The 22832-nt window shown below is 38.2% G+C and overlaps 1 protein-coding gene across 1 annotated transcript; it reads right to left on the bottom strand.

Moving 5' to 3' along the window:
* Positions 1-4294: 4294 nt before the first annotated feature.
* LOC135154470 (hyalin-like) lies at positions 4295-17856 on the bottom strand. Its single transcript, XM_064100627.1, has 5 exons — positions 17607-17856; positions 15942-16196; positions 14292-14546; positions 12642-12896; positions 4295-4407 (listed from the first exon to the last, which is right to left on the bottom strand). Exons 1-5 carry the CDS (start codon positions 17821-17823, stop codon positions 4295-4297), a joined length of 1095 nt encoding a protein of 364 aa, XP_063956697.1. The 5' UTR covers positions 17824-17856.
* Between the last annotated feature and the right edge of the window lie 4976 nt (positions 17857-22832).

The raw sequence follows: 22832 nt of genomic DNA, 5'->3' as shown, positions 1-22832 counted from the left end.
GAGTGAATTGCATGTAAGACCAAATCAGGGGTGTCTTTTTCTTGATTGGTTCTGGGTTGGCAATTAACCATGCAGTCAATTTTTGCCACTGCTTATCCTTTGAAAGGATCTATGAAAAAAATAATTTTGCTCAATTTTTTTCTGTTCTATAATTCCATGTCTTTCTTTTTTTTCTTTCCATTGTCTTTTTTTCTTTTTCCTTCTTTTTTTCTGTTCAGTCTTTCTTCTTTTCTTTGTCTTAGTCTTTTTCTTTTCTTTTTTTAAATTTATTTTTCTGTTTTTCGATATATTTATTTTTTACTTATCTCTTTTTTCCTTTTCTCTCTTTGTTTAATTTCGCTTTTGTTTTGATTGCAATTGAGAATTTCGTTCATTAGATTTTTTTCTGTTACATATTGTACTAGCCTGGCGGCAGGAAATTTTGATACTGGGGGGGGGGGGGGGGCAAGACAATAACAGACAAATCATTTCAATTAAGCAAGTAATGATCGGCCTAGAATAGCTCTCCTCTTTATAAACACCATCCATGAGTGAGAAAAAATAATTAAAACACAATTTGTAAAGAAAAAAAAAAGGAACGGTTTATGATCAAAAGCAGTAGTAGCGATATATAAATTGGCCGGGAGGGGGCTTTGGTCGTTGCAGACCAAAATCAGGGTTTGCCGATGGGAATTTCAATAGGGGTTGGGGGAGGAAGACAACCAACAGTGAATTCATTTTAAGCAAAATAATGACCTATGGGACATTGCAAGAAACTTGCAATTGAATTTCAAACTCCAAAATCAATTGAAAGTCTTACTTTTCATTGCAAACTTGCAACTGATTTATTGTTTCTTCCATCAATAAATCTATAAATTGGTTTACTTTAGATGAAATTAGTCTATCACTTGTAAATTTGCAACCGAATTTTGGGATTGACTGCAAATATTTCCTTGCAACACCCCATAGCTCTCTTTATAAAAAGTGGCCATAATTAAATAAGAAAATTAATTTAAAAATAGAACAAAACTTTCAAGAAGGGGGGGGGGGGCGTTACATAAAAAACTGTATACCATACAGATAGGATAGGTGGTGTGCCGTTCAAATCATACCAAGAAACAAAAAGAGAAAAGAAAGGATGGTGAAATGTACAATTTTCTATTTAGTACGATACACATCTTGTTCATGCTCTTTAAAACTTGCATGTTTCAATTTCAAGATTTTTACGGTAAATGATGATTATATTCTTCCCTTTCGGGAGCGGCTGTGAAATAATTTGTCCGTTGATATTAAGGTACAATAAAATCCTTTTTATCAAATAAGATTTCATTGACTCCTTTTATTTTTGCACTCAATGCTTCAGATATAAATTTAGAAGGTAATATGTACAATTGTAAAATATAACAAATTAATAGTATTGTATTTTGAGCACTGGTTCAATGATATTTAAACACATATAGGCCTTTTACTTAATAAAGACAAAGACAATTTAAAAGAATGCAACAGACCATGTTTGCCATCATGAGCGAATGGGCCTGATTTGGGGAAGCTGCTCGCATAAAAGTCACAACTCAAAAATTTTAATAATTCTAATTTTTAATCTTTGATTTTTTTTTCTTTAAATCTTCGGAATTATGTTATTGGGTAATGCAATTGGGCATACCATTCACCATTAACATAAAAGGCATTCATTAGGCACACACCACTAAGCCACAATTGCGTTACAATTATCCAACAACTATCCATTAATTATACCACTATATAGGCACATGCTACTGAGATACCATATTGGGCATATGGTATACCATTACACATATACCACTGAGACTATTGGACACCACTGAGACACCATTGGGTATATGGTATACCATTCACCATACCAATCATATCATTATAGAGGCACATACTACTGAGACACCATTGAATACGACTGAGACACCATTGGGTATATGGTATACCATTCACCATACCAATCATACCATTAGAGGCACATATACTACTGAGAGTCTGAGACACCATTGTATACCACTGAGACACCATTGGGTATGGTATACCATTCATCATACCAATCATACCATTAGAGGCACATACTACTGAGACACCATTGTATACCACTGAGACACCATTGGAATATGGTATACCATTCACCATACAAATCATACCATTAGAGGCACATACTACTGAGACACCATTGAATACCACTGAGACACCATTGGGTATATGGTATACCATTCATCATACCAATCATACCATTAGAGGCACATACTACTGAGACACCATTGTATACCACTGAGACACCATTGGGTATGGTATACCATTCATCATACCAATCATACCATTAGACACATACCACTGAGACACCATTGGGTATATGGTATACCATTTACCATTAAATAAACTACCAATTACCATTAAGAACTTACCATTAAAACACCACTTAAATACCATTCGCGTACCATTTACCATTCAGATCACCATTCAACTACCATAAACTACCACTTACCATTAAGAACTTACCATTGAAACACCACTGAAATACCATTCGCGTACCATTTACCATTCAGATCACCATTCAACTACCATTCGCCACCATTCAAATACCATTGGCGATTTTTATAAGGGTAGTCCGGGCTAAAATTATTTATATATAAATATAGTAACATTCACAGAGCAAAATGCTTAAAATTTAATCAAAATCGGATAACAAATAACAATGTTATTGAAGTTTATCAATATTTTGTGAAAACAGTTATATGCACATCGTGATGAATATTCATTAGGTGGGCTGATGATGTCACATCCCCATGTTCCCTTGTCTCATGTTATTACATGAAATCATAATGTTTCATTTTTTCATACATGTGTAAATGACGTGTCTCCATATGATGAAATAAGTTGCGGCAATAAATAACTCATGCAATAAAATAATTGTCAATCCCATTGTTTTAGTTCTTGGTATAGCAATTTTGAATAAACCTAATTTCATATAATAGAATACAAAATAACAAAAATCATCAGCCCACCTAATGAATATTCATAAAGACATGCCTAGAACTGTTTCACCGGCGTAATGCTAATCTAAAATAACTTCGTTATATTGTATCGGATTTTGAACAAATTTTCAGCATTTTGCTTTGTGATTTTTTCTATATCTATTGAAATATAAATATTTCCAGCCTGGACCATCCCTTAAATTTCCCCCTTGTAGGCATGCTGTGGAAGGTACACTGCAAAACACCGGTGTTGACTTAACACCAGCCCGGCATCTATATCGGAAAACAGCAGGGAAGTGTTGAAAATAACACCAGTTAAAAATAAGACCGAATTATGTAAGCACTGATTAGTGTTGTTTAAAAGCCTATGGTGTTAGCCTAAAGCCGAATTGGTGCTGTTTTAACACTTCTATATAGCGTTTTTCCAATATAGATTCCGAGCTGTTTTTAAATTAACACCTGTATTTTTGCAGTGCATGGGCTGCTGGGCAATAAAAAAATGGAAATGGAGTTTGAAAATATATAAACCCCTTATCACGAACAAAACATGTCTCAAATTTACGTTGGCTTATAATGATTTCATCCAGATTGTTTTATCACATTCAAACAACCTAAAAGTTATGTCTACCTAAGCTTAACAAACTTATTTAGGTAGCAAAATTGTTCAGACAAGTTTAATGTTTTGCAGCCCCAATGTGGCCAAACTGCATTTCTACTACATCCGAAAAACCAACTTTTACTTGTATTATTTTTCTGGGAAAGGTAGAAGAGATTTTGCTCCACAGATTATCCGAAGAACTGTTCTGGCAAATCACTACCTACTCGGATTAGAACCTCACCAATTAACCCCACCCGTATCCGCGTTCTAACTCTAATAAAGAATATCGTGTTTTGAGCCCCCAACATGCCCAATGTGACCCCAAAACCGTTTGTGGTAGATAATAAAGCAACTTTTATTTTAGGGAACATCTTGTTAAAGTTAGAGGAGGCATTGCTGTTCATGTTATATGTAATGACGTTCTCGGTCCCCAAAGTCTACATCCACGGGAGCCTGTTGAAGATGAGGATGCTTTTTTACATTGACTAAATTACTAAGAGTATTCTCATTCTAATGTAAATTGGACTTCTTTAACGATTTTTCGTGACGACGGACATTGAGATTTATAGCTTTTAAAAATAAACATGACCTCTGGCAGGCCCATTCACCTGACCAACATCTGGGACTTCCTCCTGGTCAAGTCTGTGAACTTACTTTTTTGTTTAAATCATACACCTTCGCGCACGGCGGTATGTTAATCTTGGGAGTTAAAGAAGAATACGAATTAAAAAAGCAACTTACTCTTTTCCTCACACGCAGTGCCGGCGAATCCTTCAAGGCAAGTACAAGTGCCTTCCTCACAGGTCCCCCCATTTATACACGGGTCAGAACAAGATTCTGAAATAATAATGATAAAAACATGCGAACAGTACCATGATGAGGTAAACAAACCTGCCACCCTAAAACCAACAATCATATAGGTCGCTAAATATTTTATTGACTTCCTAAGCTTTCAAATGATATAAAACTGGTTAAAAATGATCAACAATAACCTGCACAGTAGACCGAAGTCTATTTCTGTCTGTGAATATGCTTCGATGAGACTTCGTCTGGCTCTGCGTTATCTCCCTCCATCAAAATACCGATCACGGTCTTAATTTGGCTCGCAATGGAGGTTAAAGCCCCCTCACACCTGACCGAATGTAGGCGGACGAAGGGTGACGAATGGGAAAAATGAACGACATGCTCGCGAATTCAACGAATTCAAATAAAATTTCAGTCAAATCATGCGATCAGTAACTATTGTCAAATTTTATCAACAAACGGTATGCGAAGGAAAAATATTGCATGCGAAGGGTATCGATCTTTCGGTTTACCTCTCTAAGAAAATTGCGGCCGAAGGCGAGCGAAGGGTTGATACAACCCAATAAGACGAACCAACAGTGAGCAATGGTGTGATATAGCGTGTGATTAGAAACGAAGAAGAGGGAATAGATCGGGCAATCTTGTTCGTTGTGTCATCGTGTTGCTTCGTTACGGGTTCTTTCGAGATCGGTCCACTTTGGCAAAAGTGCGATGAGGGACTATGCGCGACAATAAAACACGAACGATAGACTAACGATTACCGCAGACTAAATAAGAGATGCGAATTCAAACAGATGGCCAACGATTTCTCATTTCGTCGTGTTCAAAATTTCCGCGCGAACTTGAATAATTGCAGCTGTTAGTTCAGAAGGTGTACGAACCCAAACACGAAGGGTAAATATGATTTACCATCAGTTACCATTTAAAGCGATTTCTTAAAAAATGCCTTTCGCCAGCCATCGCAAGGCATATTTCAGGCAATTCGGTTAGGTGTGAGGGGGCCTTAAGACCAACGCTTAACTACAGCGTTTACGGAGAAAAGGGTATGCTAGCCCACACTCTTCGATGGTTTATTCGTCTAATGCCAATTCATCCAATTGCAAACTCTTCTACTATAATTTGGTCTACCATCAATTCGCCCACTCACCACATGGTCTACTTTCATTCAGTTTCTGCCATTCTGTATGATAAATAGTTGGTCCAATAGCCATTTCGTCCATTTACCATTTGTTGAATTAGACTAAGTGTTAAATTGTGCAAATGGAATAAAAATGACATGGATATTTATATACCAACTGGTAATGAGACGAAATTATGATTAGACGAAGTGATGATTAGACAAAACGTTAAATGGACCAAATGGTTGTTAGACAAAATATTGATGGACGGAATGGCATTAGACTAAATGAAAGTAGACCATGTGGTGAGTGGACGAGTTGGTAGTTGACGAATTCACAATTTAACCACTTTGATTAGTCATTAATTCCCCTCTTTAGACGGAGAAAACAAACCGTTTGAATGATAAATATTATTTTTCTTGAAATATGTGATGTGACGTCTCCCCCCAAAAATAGTTTTATACGAAGAGCCGGTGCACGGTTCAAACGATCCGGCAATAATCGTCATATTTCTTTCGCAGCTTGAGCTTACGAATGCGCCAGCCAATAACGTTCGTTTTTACCATTTTTAGTTTACGATGAATTGCAAAATTTGTATACTGTCATAAGTACCCTCTTCATTATTTTCTTACAACGTTCTTACAACCCTAACATTTTTTTTTCAGGTCAATGTAGACCTATATCATTTTTTGCTCGGGGTTCACGGTCACACTAGTTGATCGATGAGATATGTATCCTCTCTATGGGTGACTCCAAATAGTCATTGGCAGGTCCCCTCTTCAGGTTAGTATAAACATACAAATTCAGCTCGCGTTTCGCGCTCGAATTCATTGTTTAGTTAGAAATAACAAAAGTGCTAAAATATCTAGTCTTCAGATCGTAATATAAATACAGATGATCTAAAATCAAAGGTTAATACTTATATTAGAAATAAATGGCAAACATCATGGGATCTAAATCCTAATAATAAACTCCATCAACACCAACCAAGACTTGAATCACAAAATACTCTTCCATTAGCTAAACGACGGGAAGACATTGTATTAACCCGTGCTCGTATTGGACATTCTCACTTAACACATGCATATTTATTTGCAGGAGAAAATCCACCTCAATGCATATCATGTAATTGTACACTTACAGTTAAACACATCCTCATTGAATGTGCTGATTTTGCACATATTCGTACTAACTTTTATGATGTTCCTGACCTTAAGACATTATTTAGAGATATTTCACGATTATGTATTGTAAATTTCCTAAAGGAGATCAATCTTTTTATTAGATTTTAGGTGGGAAACTGTTCGAATCCCAATCACAACAGGTATACCCTTGGGCAAGGTATTTTATTCCAATTGTCTAGTCTTTCGGAGGAGACTCTAAGCCGTCGGTCCCGTGTAAGTGAGAGTCATACAATTTGCACGTTAAAAAACCTACTCCTCTTTTCGTAAAGAGTAGGGAAGTTATCCCGGGGAAGTAGTTAACGTATTAATTTATTACTGATAATCACTTATTTATAATCCTGTTCCTTTGTAAAGTTGCATTAGGGTAATTTGTACTGTATTATAGTAACCTTTCCAGATTAACTGTCCGACACTTATATGACACGCATGTGTTGATAGTGTCGTTAATTTTTTATCAATCAATCAATCAATCAATCAGATCGTAATATAAAACAAGTGGAATGCCTCTGGCCGTCTCACCTGCATCACGCGATTCAATATAGCAGCAGTGCTGATTTTGAAAACTACTATAACTCGCACAAGATGTTCAGTGATACTTGGTTACTCTCATTTCCACGTTTTATGAACTAGACCAATACACTTATAGAGATATGATGGCAATTCAACAAATACCCCCAACGTGGCCAAAGTTCTTTGACCTTACATGACCTTTGACCTTGATCATGTGACCTGAAACTTGCACAGGATGTTCAGTAATACTTGATTACTATTATGTCCAAGTTTCATGAATCAGATCCATAAACTTTCAAAGTTATGATGGTAATTCAACAGATACCCCCAATTCGGCCAAAGTTCATTGACCCTAAATGACCTTTGACCTTGGTCATGTGACGTGAAACTCATGCAGGATGTTCAGTGATACTTGATTAACCTTATGTATAAGTTTCATGAACTAGGTCCATATATTTTCTAAGTTATGATGACATTTCAAAAACTTAACCTTAGGTTAAGATTTTGATGTTGATTCCCCCAACATGGTCTAAGTTCATTGACCCTAAATGACCTTTGAACTTGGTCATGTGACATGAAACTCAGGCAGGATGTTCAGTAATACATGATTAACCTTATGGCCAAGTTTCATGAACTAAGTCCATATACTTTCTAAGTTATGCTGTCATTTCAAAAACTTAACCTCAGGTTAAGATTTGGTGTTGACGCCGCCGTCGCCGTCGCCGTCGGAAAAGCGGCGCCTATAGTCTCACTCTGCTATGCAGGTGAGACAAAAAAAAATCGGAGTTTGCTCATTTGACTGGTGAAATATGTATCCTCTTTATCCCTTTTTTATGTTAGTATATTAGAATTTTCAGCTCGCGCTGTCATTTTTGTGTCTAGTAAGGTACGCCTCTAACAAAGTGTGCTCGTAATATTGGATTATCATGTCAAAAATTGTTGAAATATCCGCCCCCCCCCCCTCAAAATGAGGTAAGCTCGCGCTTTGGAATCGCCACTTGACACTTTCCATTGAACTGTGCGTCGACTCTTCATGAACACGAGGTGTGAAGATTTTTGTACCATAACAGAAGATTTTTAATCATATTGGTCCAAACTGCTAGAACAGCATAGGCGGATCCAGGGGGGGGGGGGGGGAAGGGGCCCGGGGCCCCCCTATTGGCGGATAAAAAAATGAAAAAAGGGAGAAAGAAAGAAAGAAATAAAAAGTAGGGGAAAGAAAGGAGGAAAAAGGAAGAAGAAAGATAAGAGGGAGACGAGTGAATAAAATAAGATCAGAAGAAGACTTGGAAAATGATAAAAAAACATATTTCATGTCACTATATCAAATTTTTACTCGCGGTTCGCGCTCGCATAGCCTGTTCGATGAAATACATATCTTGCTCAATAGGCTGATATGAAGCTTAAAATATCAAGTTTTGAAGTCAATATACATTTTCAGCTCGGACATCGAGCTTTCATTATTTTGTTTGATTTACAAATTGTTTTTTTAAGTGCTTTGTAAAATGTCCGTTTTATTGTATGAAAATCATTTTGCAGCTTTTTGCATTGTGCACTCGCATTATTTGATTTGCCAAGTAGGCCTACATATTGTCTTTGTTTATTCCATAAGATTCTTTATATATCAATTCTGTAACAGACTACTAAAAATCTCCCTTTTATAACAGTTTATCAAAAATTTCGTCTCGCGATTTGCGCTAGCATTATTGTTGAAAATATATCAACTCATAAATCATATTCATGAGTACAAAGGTGCTTGAAATACCCAGTTTTCAAGCCAAAATGTCAACATATTTCACTCACTCATTAGGCTTATTACATTAATAAATATGATAATAAAATTTTCATGAATTTATAATTACTAAATTGTCCCTTTTTCAGAAAAGAATATCGACAAGTTTCATATCGCGCTTAGGAAGAGGAATAGGAATGTAGTAATCATTTTCATATGATGACAAAATGTCCTTAGGCCTTGAATGTCCAGGTCCTAGGTCAAAATAATAATATTAGCTCGCGCTTCGCACTTGCATCATTTATTAAATGCTACCCACATTCTCTTCACAATTCCCCTACACAGTGCTTTAGATTAAAATTATCTAAAATTAAATTACTCTCAAATCATCAAAGTTTCAGATCAGAATATCAAAAATTTTCTGCTCGCGCTTTGCGCTCGCAATATTAATGTAGAAAGATACCAAATTACCCACCCTTTTCATGATTTACAAAACATAAATAGTGTCCCATTCTTAGGTCTGAAATCTCACTTTTTTTGGTCGCGCTTCGCGCTCGCATCAATTGTTTGGTTTTATATCTATACCGTTAATGATTAAAAAAGTGTTTAGAATGTCATTTTTTTACGTCCGAATGTCAAAAATTTTCAGCTCGCACTTCGCGCTGGCATTATTCAATAGTTTAAATATCTATCGTCTTCATGGCTGACTACAAAACGTCCTTAACAGGTCCCTTTCCGATCAAGCCAGAACCCATATTAAAATTTTCTGCTGACGCTTCGCGCTTGCAGTTATTATCTAGTTACATACGCATTTTGTTCAGGTTCACAAACATTGCCCAGAATATTCAATTTTCAGGACAAAATACATTCAATTCCAAAGAATTTTAGCTCGCGCTTCGCGCTCGCACTAATTAAATAGGGCTAATGAGATTATTACACTTTCTTATGTTGTTTTATAAGAATAAAGATAACAAATAACTGTTAGGACAACGGCGTTTTGCCCCCCCCCAAAAAAAAAAATCACGACCAAGAAAAAAAAGGAGAAACGGAAAGGGATAAAGGTAAAATATAAGCCTATTATTTTGCAAATGTTATGTCAAAATCTATCACAAACTTTGATTTTTGTAGTAAAAATGTCAAAATTTTTGCTCACTTGCTTCGCACGCTCGCAACTTCTTAATAATTTTACGCGATACGCCGTATCGAGCCCCCTTCAACTTTTTGGCTCACTACGCCACCGGGACAACCCATTCAAAGAAACAAACATAAATCAACTTTTAGCGGCCGATCGGGGAGAATATGGGTGAAAATAAATGTGGCCCCCCCTATTGGCGGGAGCTGGATCCGCTTCTGTACAGCTACTTTTAAACCCACAAAAAGACCTGGGGCCCGTTGCAGAAAGAGTTGCGATCAAACGCAACTAAAAAAATCTTGCGCAACTTGATTTTCAGCCAATGAAGCACCCGAATTCGGGACTTGCGCTTGATATTTTGACTTGCACTCTTTCTGCAACAGGCCCCTGAAGTGATAACACTCGTAAAAACTATGTTCAATCGAGTGTGCAATTCCATTACTGCATAATTATTATCAATTCGTTTATCGTATTTCTAAATCAACGTTGATATTATCCTTTGCATCATTCTTTCTCTAATCATAAACTCTAACCCCCCCCCCAAAAAAAAAAAGTTACCACATAATTATTTGGTAAAATGGGAAAATGCATGTTGGTCAGGTAAAATTATATTTTGCGCAAGTAACTTTTACGCAATGTTGCGTTGAACTAGCCCAATAAGTTTTAATCAGTGTTTTTTGAGAGCATTTCATGTATGATTGCAAACATGTAAGCCAAAGGGAAACGGTAAAAAAATTCGTAAAAGGAGACACCTGCAAGTGTTTGAGCTGACTATGATAATGAACAAAAAGAACATCGTTAATTTATACGATTATTCTCGGTCAACTGATGTAAAAATCAACCCCATTTTAGGATTTTATGCAGTGAAACCCTTACTACAACACTAGATGGCTCCATAATTTATCATGATGATATTAGTATGGTACGGTGTGTCATGACACAGCTCCCTTGTTTCATTTTGGATTCACTTGGGTCCAATCTATCAGGAATTGATAGGGTTCAAATTTTCCCGACCCTCACCCACTGCCCTGGGGGGGGGGGGATCAAATCAGGTGTATTATCAATTTTGCGCCTGGTTAACAAATTTAATTGTTTAATGGTATTTTATCATCCCTAGACAGCTAGAATGCTTGTATCTGAAGATTTCCAGTTAGATAAACATTCTACCAACCATATCCCCTACCCCCCAACTGACTGGCATACAACTTTCACCATTCGGTCACTCGTTTTAGAGTACAATTTACAATTAAAGGACTTCTATTCGAATTGTCAATTAAAAACTTCTCGGCTAATTTCCAATTACTGATAGACAAAATGAAACACATAAATTTTCCCACAATGCTATGTTTTGCCACCTCAAATATTTGGTTCATTACGCAACTGGGTTGAATAAATGTGTTGTGAAAAAGCTATATTCTGTATATACCCGCGATTTGATTAAAATAGCGGCAATCTGCGAGGTTTAAGTGGCTTTGATATCAAGAAGTTTGGGGGGGGGGGGGGGCTCCGCCCCGGACCCCAACCGCACAGCACTGCCGTATATGATTATGGAAGGGTTAAGACATTGGCCCCCAAAAGTTCTTCAAACAAGAACAAAAAAGAAGGAGGAAAGAAAAGCAAAGAAAAAGTGTAGGATATCATTTTATTTACTGAATATAATTTCAAAAATATCTCACAGTTAGATTCTCATGAAAAAGGTGATTTTTTTCTCGCTCGCTTTGCTCGCTCGGGACTTATATTAAGCAGCTATTTAGCACATGTGTCATACTGCGCCCCTCGTTTTTATTACTCTTCACGCTACTGCCGCAAAGAATCCTGTTCATAGTGGCGTTCAGACCACAAAAAAGGAATGGAAGAGAGAAGAGTGAAATATATTATTTTCTAGAAATCATTTCAAAATCTATCACAAAATTTGGATTTTTGTATTAAAAAGGTCAAATTTTTTGCCCGCTCGCTTCGCTCGCTCGCAGCTTTTTTTTTAAAGATAAATTCTGCCCGATACGCAATATCCGGCCCTTTCAAAATAGTCGCCTCATTACACCATTACGCCTGTTCATACCATGATATGACCGGGAATTTTTTTGGGGGAGGTTATATCCGGGGTGTAAATGTCCGGGGGGTGGATGTCAGCGGGGTGAATGTCCGGGGGTTAGATGTCTGGGGGGTGGATGTCCGGGGGTGGATGTCCAGTTCAGTGGTTATAACCGGTACCTCAGTGTCTAGGGAGAAATTATGATGTGTTGATTATCATCCATACTATTACATGCATGTAACGATAACAAGGATAGGATGACAAGGCGATGATGATTATGATGATAAGAGTTACAACAGCCATACAAATAACCCCTATCAGCATAATAAGCAGAATACAAAAACCTTACCTGGTTTTGTGGGGCCATTTTGAAAAATCCAAGATGGCGGTCATATAGGTCACGGTGCAAATGGAAACATTGTTATTCTGAATTCTTATAGAATAACTTTTCCGAAATCGTATAATTTTCAACTTCTCCAAAAAATCCGGCGAAATTACATAGTAAAACCGACTATAAGAAAAAATAACAATATATGGAACCCCATTTCAATATATCTACCTATAACGGATACAGTGAATGTGCAAGATGCTCTATTCCCTGATGCGTCTTTGGCTGTGTAAGAAAGAGGGATGAGACCGATGGGAAACAAGCCAGAATTCCTATAGGTGTGCTCCTCGTTAAAAGTCAGTGTAACGTTATTTGAATTATCAGTTGCGTTTGGAGCATTCCACGACACTGTAGCATACATTGTTCCATTCTCCGTGGGTACAGTCATGGATGGCGGGCAACCAGTTATAACCGGATTCTCAGTATCTGGGGAGAAATTTGACGTGTTGATTATCATCCAAACTATTACATGAATGTAATGATCACAAGGATAGTTCCCCATGACAAGGTGATGATGATAATGATTTTAATAGTTACAACGGCAACACAAATAACCTCTATCAGCATAACAAGCAGAATACAAAAACCTTACCTGATTTTAGTATATATCAACAAAATAATTGGACTTACATGTATATTCATCATGCTCATGACACGCACTATTTACGACCGGATACTACCCAATTTGTTTTAACAAATGTCACTTTGCATTTGATAACATATAGTATAAAAGATCCCGTTATAAAGTCAACATGCACAAATTACTCTGCTCGCGATTCGATGTCTTAATTATTTGGTTTTAAAGGGATATGCACCCTGTTCATGCTTACTAAAAAGTGCTGACAATAAAAATCTTAATCCAGCGCTACGCGCTCGCATGATTGTATTAGCTCAGATACACATTCTCTCTATGAAATCCGGCATATAGTCCATGGGATACAGGGGTAGATGTCCAGGGGTAGATGTCCGGGGATAGACGTCCGGGGGTAAATGTCCGGGGGTTGATATCTGGGGGGTTTATGTCCGGGAGTAGATGTCTGGGGGAAAGATGTCCTGGGGTTGATGTCCGGGGGAGGGGGAGGTTATATCCGGGGTGTAAATGTCCGGGGGAAGATGTCCGGGGTTAGATGTCCGGGGGGGTAGATTTCCGGGGGGTGGATGTCAGCGGGGTGGATGTCCGGGGGTTAGATGTCCGGGGGGTGGATGTCCGGGGGTGGATGTCTGGGGGATGAATGTCCAGGGTGGATTCCGGGGGTGGATGTCCGGGTGGTGGATGTCCGGGACTGGATGTATGGGGTAGATGTCTGGGGGTGGATGTCCGGGGAAGATGTCCGGGAGGTAGATGTCCGGAGGGTAGATGTCCGGGGGTGGATGTCCGGGTGGATGTCCGGGTGGTGGATGTCCGTGGGTGGATGTCCAGTTCAGTGGTTATAACCGGTACCTCAGTGTCCGGGGAGAAATTATGATGTGTTGATTATCATCCATACTATTACATGCATGTAACGATAACAAGGATAGGATGACAAGGCGATGATGATTATGATGATAAAAGTTACGACAGCAATACAAATAACCCCTATCAGTATAATAAGCAGAATACAAAAACCTTACCTGGTTTTGTGGGGCCATTTTGAAAAATCCAAGATGGCGGTCATATAGGTCACGGTGCAAATGGAAACATTGTTATTCTGAATTCTTATATAATAACTTTTCCGAAATCGTATAATTTTCAACTTCTCCAAAAAATCCGGCGAAATTACATAGTAAAACCGACTATAAGAAAAAATAACAATATATGGAATACTATTTCAATATATCTACCTATAACGGATACAGTGAATGTGCAAGATGCTCTATTCCCTGATGCGTCTTTGGCTGTGTAAGAAAGAGGGATGAGACCGATGGGAAACAAGCCAGAATTCCTATAGGTGTGCTCCTCGTTAAAAGTCAGTGTAACGTTATTTGAATTATCAGTTGCGTTTGGAGCATTCCACGACACTGTAGCATACATCGTTCCAGTCTCCGTGGGTACAGTCATGGATGGCGGGCAACCAGTAATAACTGGGTTCTCAGTATCTGGGGAGAAATTATGATGTGTTGATTATCAACCAAACTATTACATGAATGTAATGATCACAAGGATAGTTCCCCATGACAAGGTGATGATGATAATGATTTTAATAGTTACAACGGCAACACAAATAACCTCTATCAGCATAACAAGCAGAATACAAAAACCTTACCTGATTTTAGTATATATCAACAAAATAATTGGACTTACATGTATATTCATCATGCTCATGACACGCACTATTTACGACCGGATACTACCCAATTTGTTTTAACAAATGTCACTTTGCATTTGATAACATATAGTATAAAAGATCCCGTTATAAAGTCAACATGCACAAATTACTCTGCTCGCGATTCGATGTCTTAATTATTTGGTTTTAAAGGGATATGCACCCTGTTCATGCTTACTAAAAAGTGCTGACAATAAAAATCTTAATCCAGCGCTACGCGCTCGCATGATTGTATTAGCTCAGATACACATTCTCTCTATGAAATCCGGCATATAGTCCATGGGATACAGGGGTAGATGTCCAGGGGTAGATGTCCGGGGATAGACGTCCGGGGGTAAATGTCCGGGGGTTGATATCTGGGGGGTTTATGTCCGGGAGTAGATGTCTGGGGGAAAGATGTCCTGGGGTTGATGTCCGGGGGAGGGGGAGGTTATATCCGGGGTGTAAATGTCCGGGGGAAGATGTCCGGGGTTAGATGTCCGGGGGGTAGATTTCCGGGGGGTGGATGTCAGCGGGGTGGATGTCCGGGGGTTAGATGTCCGGGGGGTGGATGTCCGGGGGTGGATGTCTGGGGGATGAATGTCCAGGGTGGATTCCGGGGGTGGATGTCCGGGTGGTGGATGTCCGGGACTGGATGTATGGGGTAGATGTCTGGGGGTGGATGTCCGGGGAAGATGTCCGGGAGGTAGATGTCCGGAGGGTAGATGTCCGGGGGTGGATGTCCGGGTGGATGTCCGGGTGGTGGATGTCCGTGGGTGGATGTCCAGTTCAGTGGTTATAACCGGTACCTCAGTGTCCGGGGAGAAATTATGATGTGTTGATTATCATCCATACTATTACATGCATGTAACGATAACAAGGATAGGATGACAAGGCGATGATGATTATGATGATAAGAGTTACGACAGCAATACAAATAACCCCTATCAGTATAATAAGCAGAATACAAAAACCTTACCTGGTTTTGTGGGGCCATTTTGAAAAATCCAAGATGGCGGTCATATAGGTCACGGTGCAAATGGAAACATTGTTATTCTGAATTCTTATATAATAACTTTTCCGAAATCGTATAATTTTCAACTTCTCCAAAAAATCCGGCGAAATTACATAGTAAAACCGACTATAAGAAAAAATAACAATATATGGAATACTATTTCAATATATCTACCTATAACGGATACAGTGAATGTGCAAGATGCTCTATTCCCTGATGCGTCTTTGGCTGTGTAAGAAAGAGGGATGAGACCGATGGGAAACAAGCCAGAATTCCTATAGGTGTGCTCCTCGTTAAAAGTCAGTGTAACGTTATTTGAATTATCAGTTGCGTTTGGAGCATTCCACGACACTGTAGCATACATCGTTCCATCCTCCGTGGGTACAGTCATGGATGGCGGGCAACCAGTAATAACTGGGTTCTCAGTATCTGGGGAGAAATTATGATGTGTTGATTATCAACCAAACTATTACATGAATGTAATGATCACAAGGATAGTTCCCCATGACAAGGTGATGATGATAATGATTTTAATAGTTACAACGGCAACACAAATAACCTCTATCAGCATAACAAGCAGAATACAAAAACCTTACCTGATTTTAGTATATATCAACAAAATAATTGGACTTACATGTATATTCATCATGCTCATGACATGCACTATTTACGACCGGATACTACCCGATTTGTTATAACAAATGTCACTTTGCATTTGATAACATATAATATTAAAGATCCCGTTATAAAGTCAATATGCACAAATTACTCTGCTCGCGATTCGATGTCTTAATTATTCGGTTTTAAAGGGATATGCACCCTGTTCATGCTTACTAAAAAGTGCTGACAATACAAATCTTAATCCAGCGCTACGCGCTCGCATGATTGTATTAGCTCAGATACACATTCTCTCTATGAAATCCGGCAAATAGTCCATGGGATACAGGGGTAGATGTCCAGGGGTAGATGTCCGGGGATAGACGTCCGGGGGTGAATGTCCGGGGGTTGATATCTGGGGGGTTTATGTCCGGGAGTAGATGTCTGGGGAAAAGATGTCCTGGGGTTGATGTCCGGTGGAGGGGGAGGTTATATCCGGGGTGTAAATGTCCGGGGAAAGATGTCCGGGGTTAGATGTCCGGGGGGTAGATTTCCGGGGGGTGGATGTCAGCGGGGTGGATGTCCGGGGGTTAGATGTCCGGGGGGTGGATGTCCGGGGGTGGATGTCTGGGGGATGAATGTCCAGGGTGGATTCCGGGGGTGGATGTCCGGGTGGTGGATGTCCGGGACTGGATGTATGGGGTAGATGTCTGGGGGTGGATGTCCGGGGAAGATGTCCGGGAGGTAGATGTCCGGAGGGTAGATGTCCGGGGGTGGATGTCCGGGGTGGAAGTCAGGGTGGTGGATGTCCGGGGGTAGAGTTTGGGGGATGAATGTCCAGTTCAGTGGTTATAACCGGTACCTCAGTGTCTGGGGAGAAATTATGATGTGTTGATTATCATCCATACTATTACATGCATGTAACGATAACAAGGATATGATGACAAGGCGATGATGATTATGATGATAAGAGTTACAACAGCAATACAAATAACCCCTATCAGTATAATAAGCAGAATACAAAAACCTTACCTGGTTTTGTGGGGCCATTTTGAAAAATCCAAGATGGCGGTCATATAGGTCACGGTGCAAATGGAAACATTGTTATTCTGAATTCTTATATAATAACTTTTCCGAAATCGTATAATTTTCAACTTCTCCAAAAAATCCGGCGAAATTACATAGTAAAACCGACTATAAGAAAAAATAACAACATATGGAACCCTATTTCAATATATCTACCTATAACGGATACAGTGAATGTGCAAGATGCTCTATTCCCTGATGCGTCTTTGGCTGTGTAAGAAAGAGGGATGAGACCGATGGGAAACAAGCCAGAATTCCTATAGGTGTGCTCCTCGTTAAAAGTCAGTGTAACGTTATTTGAATTATCAGTTGCGTTTGGTGCATTCCACGACACCGTAGCATACATTGTTCCATTCTCCGTGGGTACAGTCATGGATGGCGGGCAACCAGTTATAACCGGGTTCTCAGTATCTGGGGAGAAATTATGATGTGTTGATTATCAACCAAACTATTACATGAATGTAATGATCACAAGGATAGTTCCCCATGACAAGGTGATGATGATAATGATTTTAATAGTTACAACCGCAACACAAATGGTTCCAGGACAACTACCCCCTGGACAATCACCCCCCGGACAACTACCCCCGGACAATTACCCCCCCCCCCGAGGACAATTACCACCCGGACAATTACCCCCCCGGATAATTACCCCCCGAGGACAATTACCCCCCGGACAATTACCCCCAGACAATTACCTTCAGAAAATCCCCCCTTCTCTCCGGCATCAATGTTAGAATTAAGAGGGACCCATTGTAAGTTTTCGTCGTTGGCACAGGTTTCCGAAATATTTTCTCTTTTATCTTACGCTAATAACTTTTTCTTTCTCTTTTATATTGCTCTTTCTCCTGTTCTCTCACTTTCTTTTTTTTTCCTTTTTTGCTTTTGTTTAGCGGCGCCTTCTGCATCATGGAAAATGGGGGGGGGGGGGGGGGCTTGCACCCGAAACCTCCCGTTTGGCTATGCATATATACATCAGAAAATTTGTAAACTGGCCCTCATTTTAAGTTTTCATAGAACAATTGAACACGATTAGTCATAATAATCACAAATGCTGAATATCTCTGATTCCAACTGATCTGATTTTTTTAAATATTTATTTTGGGTTTAATTTCAGGTAAGAAATCAGGCAAATAGATAAAACGTAAAAAAGACACCTTTATAGGTAGAAATATTGAAAGTCGATAACGCAACTATCAACACTAACACTGTCAAGTAGACCTATAAATCTGTTATTTTAAAACAGTTCAACTAACAAGAAGCTAAGAATTATGAAACAATTGGTGCACATTCCAGATTAAGATGTGGCTTTATAACTTAATACAGTAAGCTAAAAAACTTTATGCAAAGATAATACACACAAGAACACCTTGTAAATTACAAGGTGTTTTTGTGTGTATTATTCTTGGGTGAAAGCAATTAAACATTAAAGAAGGAAATTAAGTACCAAATTTACTAACTTGTAAACAATATGACATAATCAAATACAGTGTTTTTTCTATACAAATTGGCAATCATGATAGTATACAAATCGTTTAAGGTGCATTTTAAGGACGGTTTGTAAGAATTTATAAAGAAGTAGGCCTAGGCAAATCAAATAATGCGACCGAGCACCGTTAGCTGAAAATATTAATATTTAAACCATAAAACGGACATTTTACAGAGCACTTGAAAAATCAATTTGTGAATTTAAAAATAATGAAAGCTCGATATCCGAGATGAAATATGTTTTGTATATTGACTTCGAAACTTGATATTTTAAGCTCCATATCAGCCTATATTGAGCAAGATATTAATCTCATCGAAAAAGCAATGCGAGCGCGAAGCGCGAGCGGAAAATACTTGATATTTCGGTATTAAAATGGTGAATTTGAGCACTATCTAAAGCATTGTGTATGGAAATTGTGAAGTGGATGTGGAAAGCACTTAATAAATGATGCGAGTGTGAAGCGCGAGCTGATATCTTCATTATTATTTTGACCTAGGACCTGGACATTCTAGGTCTAAGGACATTTTGTCATCATATGAAAATGATGACAACTTTCTTATTCCTCTTCCTGAGCGCGATATGAAACATATGAAACTGTGATATTGTCGATATTCTTTTCTGAAAAGGCACAATTTAGTCATTAAGAATTCATGAAAATTTTATTATCATATTTATTAATGCATGTAAAAAGCCTAAATGAGTGAGTAAAATGTGTTGACACTGAGGCCTGAAAACTAGATATTTTAAGCACTTTTGTAATCATGAATATGATTTGTGAGTTGATATATTTTTAACATAAATGCGAGCGCAAATCGTGAGACGAAATTTTTGGTAAACTGTCATAAAAGAGGGGTTTTAAGTAGTTTGTTATATAATTTGGCAAATCAAATAATGCGAGCGCATAGCGCAAGCTGCAAGTTTTATTCACACCATAAAACGGACATTAAACAGAGCACTTAAAAATCAGTTTGTAAATCAAACAAAATTATGAATAATGTCCGAGCTGAAATATGCTTTGTAATATCGACTTCAAAACTTGACATTTTAAGCTACATATCAGCCTATTTAGCAAAATGTGTATCTCATCGAACAGGCTATGCAAGCGCGAAGCGCGAGCGAAAATATTAATATAGTGACATGAAATTTATTTTTTCATCATTTTCCAAGTCATCCCCTGACCTTTTTTTTTCACTCGTCTCCCTCTTCTTATTTTACCTCTTATTTTTCCTCCTTTCTTTCCCCTTCTTTTTCTTTTTTTCTTTCTTTCCCCCTTTTTCCCCACTTTTTTGCTCTGCCGATAGGGGGGGGGGGGGGGGGCCCTCGGCCCCCCTGGATCCGCCTATGGATGGAGCTCAATTTTACAGCTTTCTTACGGCGTACGTTTGATTCCAATATACTCGAGAATGCCTTGAGTACTTCTTACGTCAAACGTACGGCCGACGTATGACTCTGTGCACTCCTTTTGTCTAGGGGGTAATTGTCAGGGGGGTAGTTGTCCGGGGGGTAGTTGTCCGGGGGGTAGTTGTCCTCGGGGGGTAATTGTCCGGGGGGTAATTGTCCTCGGGGGGTAATTGTCCTCGGGGGGTAGTTGTCCGGGGGTGATTGTCCAGGGGGTAGTTGTCCTGATACCGTTCAAAACCATCACCCCCACCCCATGTGCGCCACAAATTCTACACCCTACACATACTATATTAGCCCCCTTTCAGCTCACCAAACGCAACATATGTTATTCATATCTGGTTCCAAAATACACTGGTTTGTCAATTTACTCTTAGCACATATATTCACAACACGCGCCGTATAAGTCAAAACAACAACAAAGACATTTATTCCACCAGTTTTAATTAACTGGGTCTGGAAAAAAGACTAAGCTCGATTCTCATTTTTATTCTACTGGAATATCATTATCGTATCTTAGTTTGGACTTATATTTTAATTTTTGAAATAACCGGTTCTGGAAAAAAAGACTTTGCTCTTTTGTGCTATATGAACGTATTACTATAGGATTTAGGTTTAGAATGGATTCGCCCAAAATCCCTTCAAATTTATTACATTTGTGGATAAAGTCATTATTACATTTGTGGGCGATCATAAATTATTACATTTGTGGGTAAAGTGCATTATTACATTTGTGGGTGAAATTATTACATTTGTGGGTAAAATGTTATTACATTTGTGGGCGTTATTACATTTGTGGGTAAAGTGTTATTACATTTGTGGGTGTAACAAGGGTATATCTTAATTATTAATTGAAACAGTAAAATAGAGCTCTCTATTAAACCATATTTACACACACAAAATAATTGTTTATTTCCTTGAAACTGTAGTGAAATGAAATTCACTGTCGAGCCATATGATTAAAAAGAAGTAAACTTTTTTTTAATACTTTGTTTAGTAAAACTGAGACACTAGACCCACAACAAAACATATGAAATTTAGAAAAAATGTACTTCATTACTATCATTTCAGTGTTTTTTATCAGTGAATAAATTATACAATTAGTAATTTTATAATTAGTAACGGTTCCCTTTTGATAACTTAAATATTTCAGTTTGATTCATATTATCATTTAAGTAAAAATATTTGTTAATTGATGTTACCAAGCATTGTTATCTTTGACTTAGATTTTGACTTTATTTTCATGTATGATATGATGATTTATGTTGTTCCTCATGTTTTCATCAGGTCATTGATGAAAAACAGTTTTATGCTGATCTTTTGTACCTGAATAAATGTTCTAATAAATGAATAAATAAATAAATAAATGTACTACCTATCAACATAATTAACTGATTTTGCAGCATATTCTACCTAACCAGCCAAAATTAATGTGTCACCCCCATCTTTTTACGCCCTCACATGTTTCTCCTCCTTCTTCCCCCTTTCTCTCTCTCTCTCTTCCCATTCCTCTTTCTCGCCTGTTAAAAAAATCAGACCCCCCAAAGAGAGAGAGAGAGAGAGAGAAAGAGAAGGAGAGAGAATAAGTTCCACCACCAAGAATAAACTTAGAAAATGAAAAAAAGGAAAGGAAAATGAGTGAATGTGATATCATTTTCTAAACATATTGTCACAATCGCTCGTTCGCTTCAATCACTCTCAACATTTTTTTTGGCAAACATGTTGCTCTATTATATGCCATGCTTGGCCCCTCAAATTCGTTTTGCTTATAATGCCATTGACATAGCCCATTTGAATATGATAAATTGAAGATTGTGTTCAAGTTCATCAAATCTTTTCAAAATATCATTAAGACCAAAAACATTCTTGTTGGCCAAAGAGAATGATACAAGGAAAATCCTAATGGAATAGAAATTAACCTTGTTATCATTCTTTAGAGTTAGCTATTTTTTAAGTTTGAAAATTGTTGTCAAAATTGCGGTCAGATCTGTCAGAATTATTCTTGTCATCAAAGCATATCTATAATCTTTATCATAATCATTATCACCATCATTGTTATTAATATTGTCATGTCATCATTAGTCATGATTACAACACATTACCTATAAATAATGTTATTTTTCATCACTGCCGTTTTCTTTGTAACATACGTGATGATGATTATTAATAACAATCGTTACAATGGATGGCACTGCTTGTACACTTACTACTGCTGCTGCAAGGGGCGGATCGAGCATTTGCCAATAAGGGGGGGGGGGGGATTTCCCCGATCAGCCGCTCAAAATTGACTTTCGTTTGTTTCTTTGAAGGGGTAGTCCTAACAGTCACTTTAGCTTTATTCTTTTAAAACATCACACATTCTGGGCAATGTTTGTGATCCTGAACAAGATGCGAGCGTGAAGCGCGATCATAAAGTTTTAATATATTTTAGCCTAATCGAAAACGGACTGTTTGCAGTTTGCCAGGAAGACAATACATATTTCAATAATCGATTA

This window comes from Lytechinus pictus, chromosome 6 (genome assembly GCF_037042905.1).
Source record: "Lytechinus pictus isolate F3 Inbred chromosome 6, Lp3.0, whole genome shotgun sequence".
Classification (NCBI taxonomy): domain Eukaryota; kingdom Metazoa; phylum Echinodermata; class Echinoidea; order Temnopleuroida; family Toxopneustidae; genus Lytechinus; species Lytechinus pictus.
Note: the sequence above shows the minus strand (reverse complement) of the source record. Positions and strands in the feature narration are given on the sequence as shown.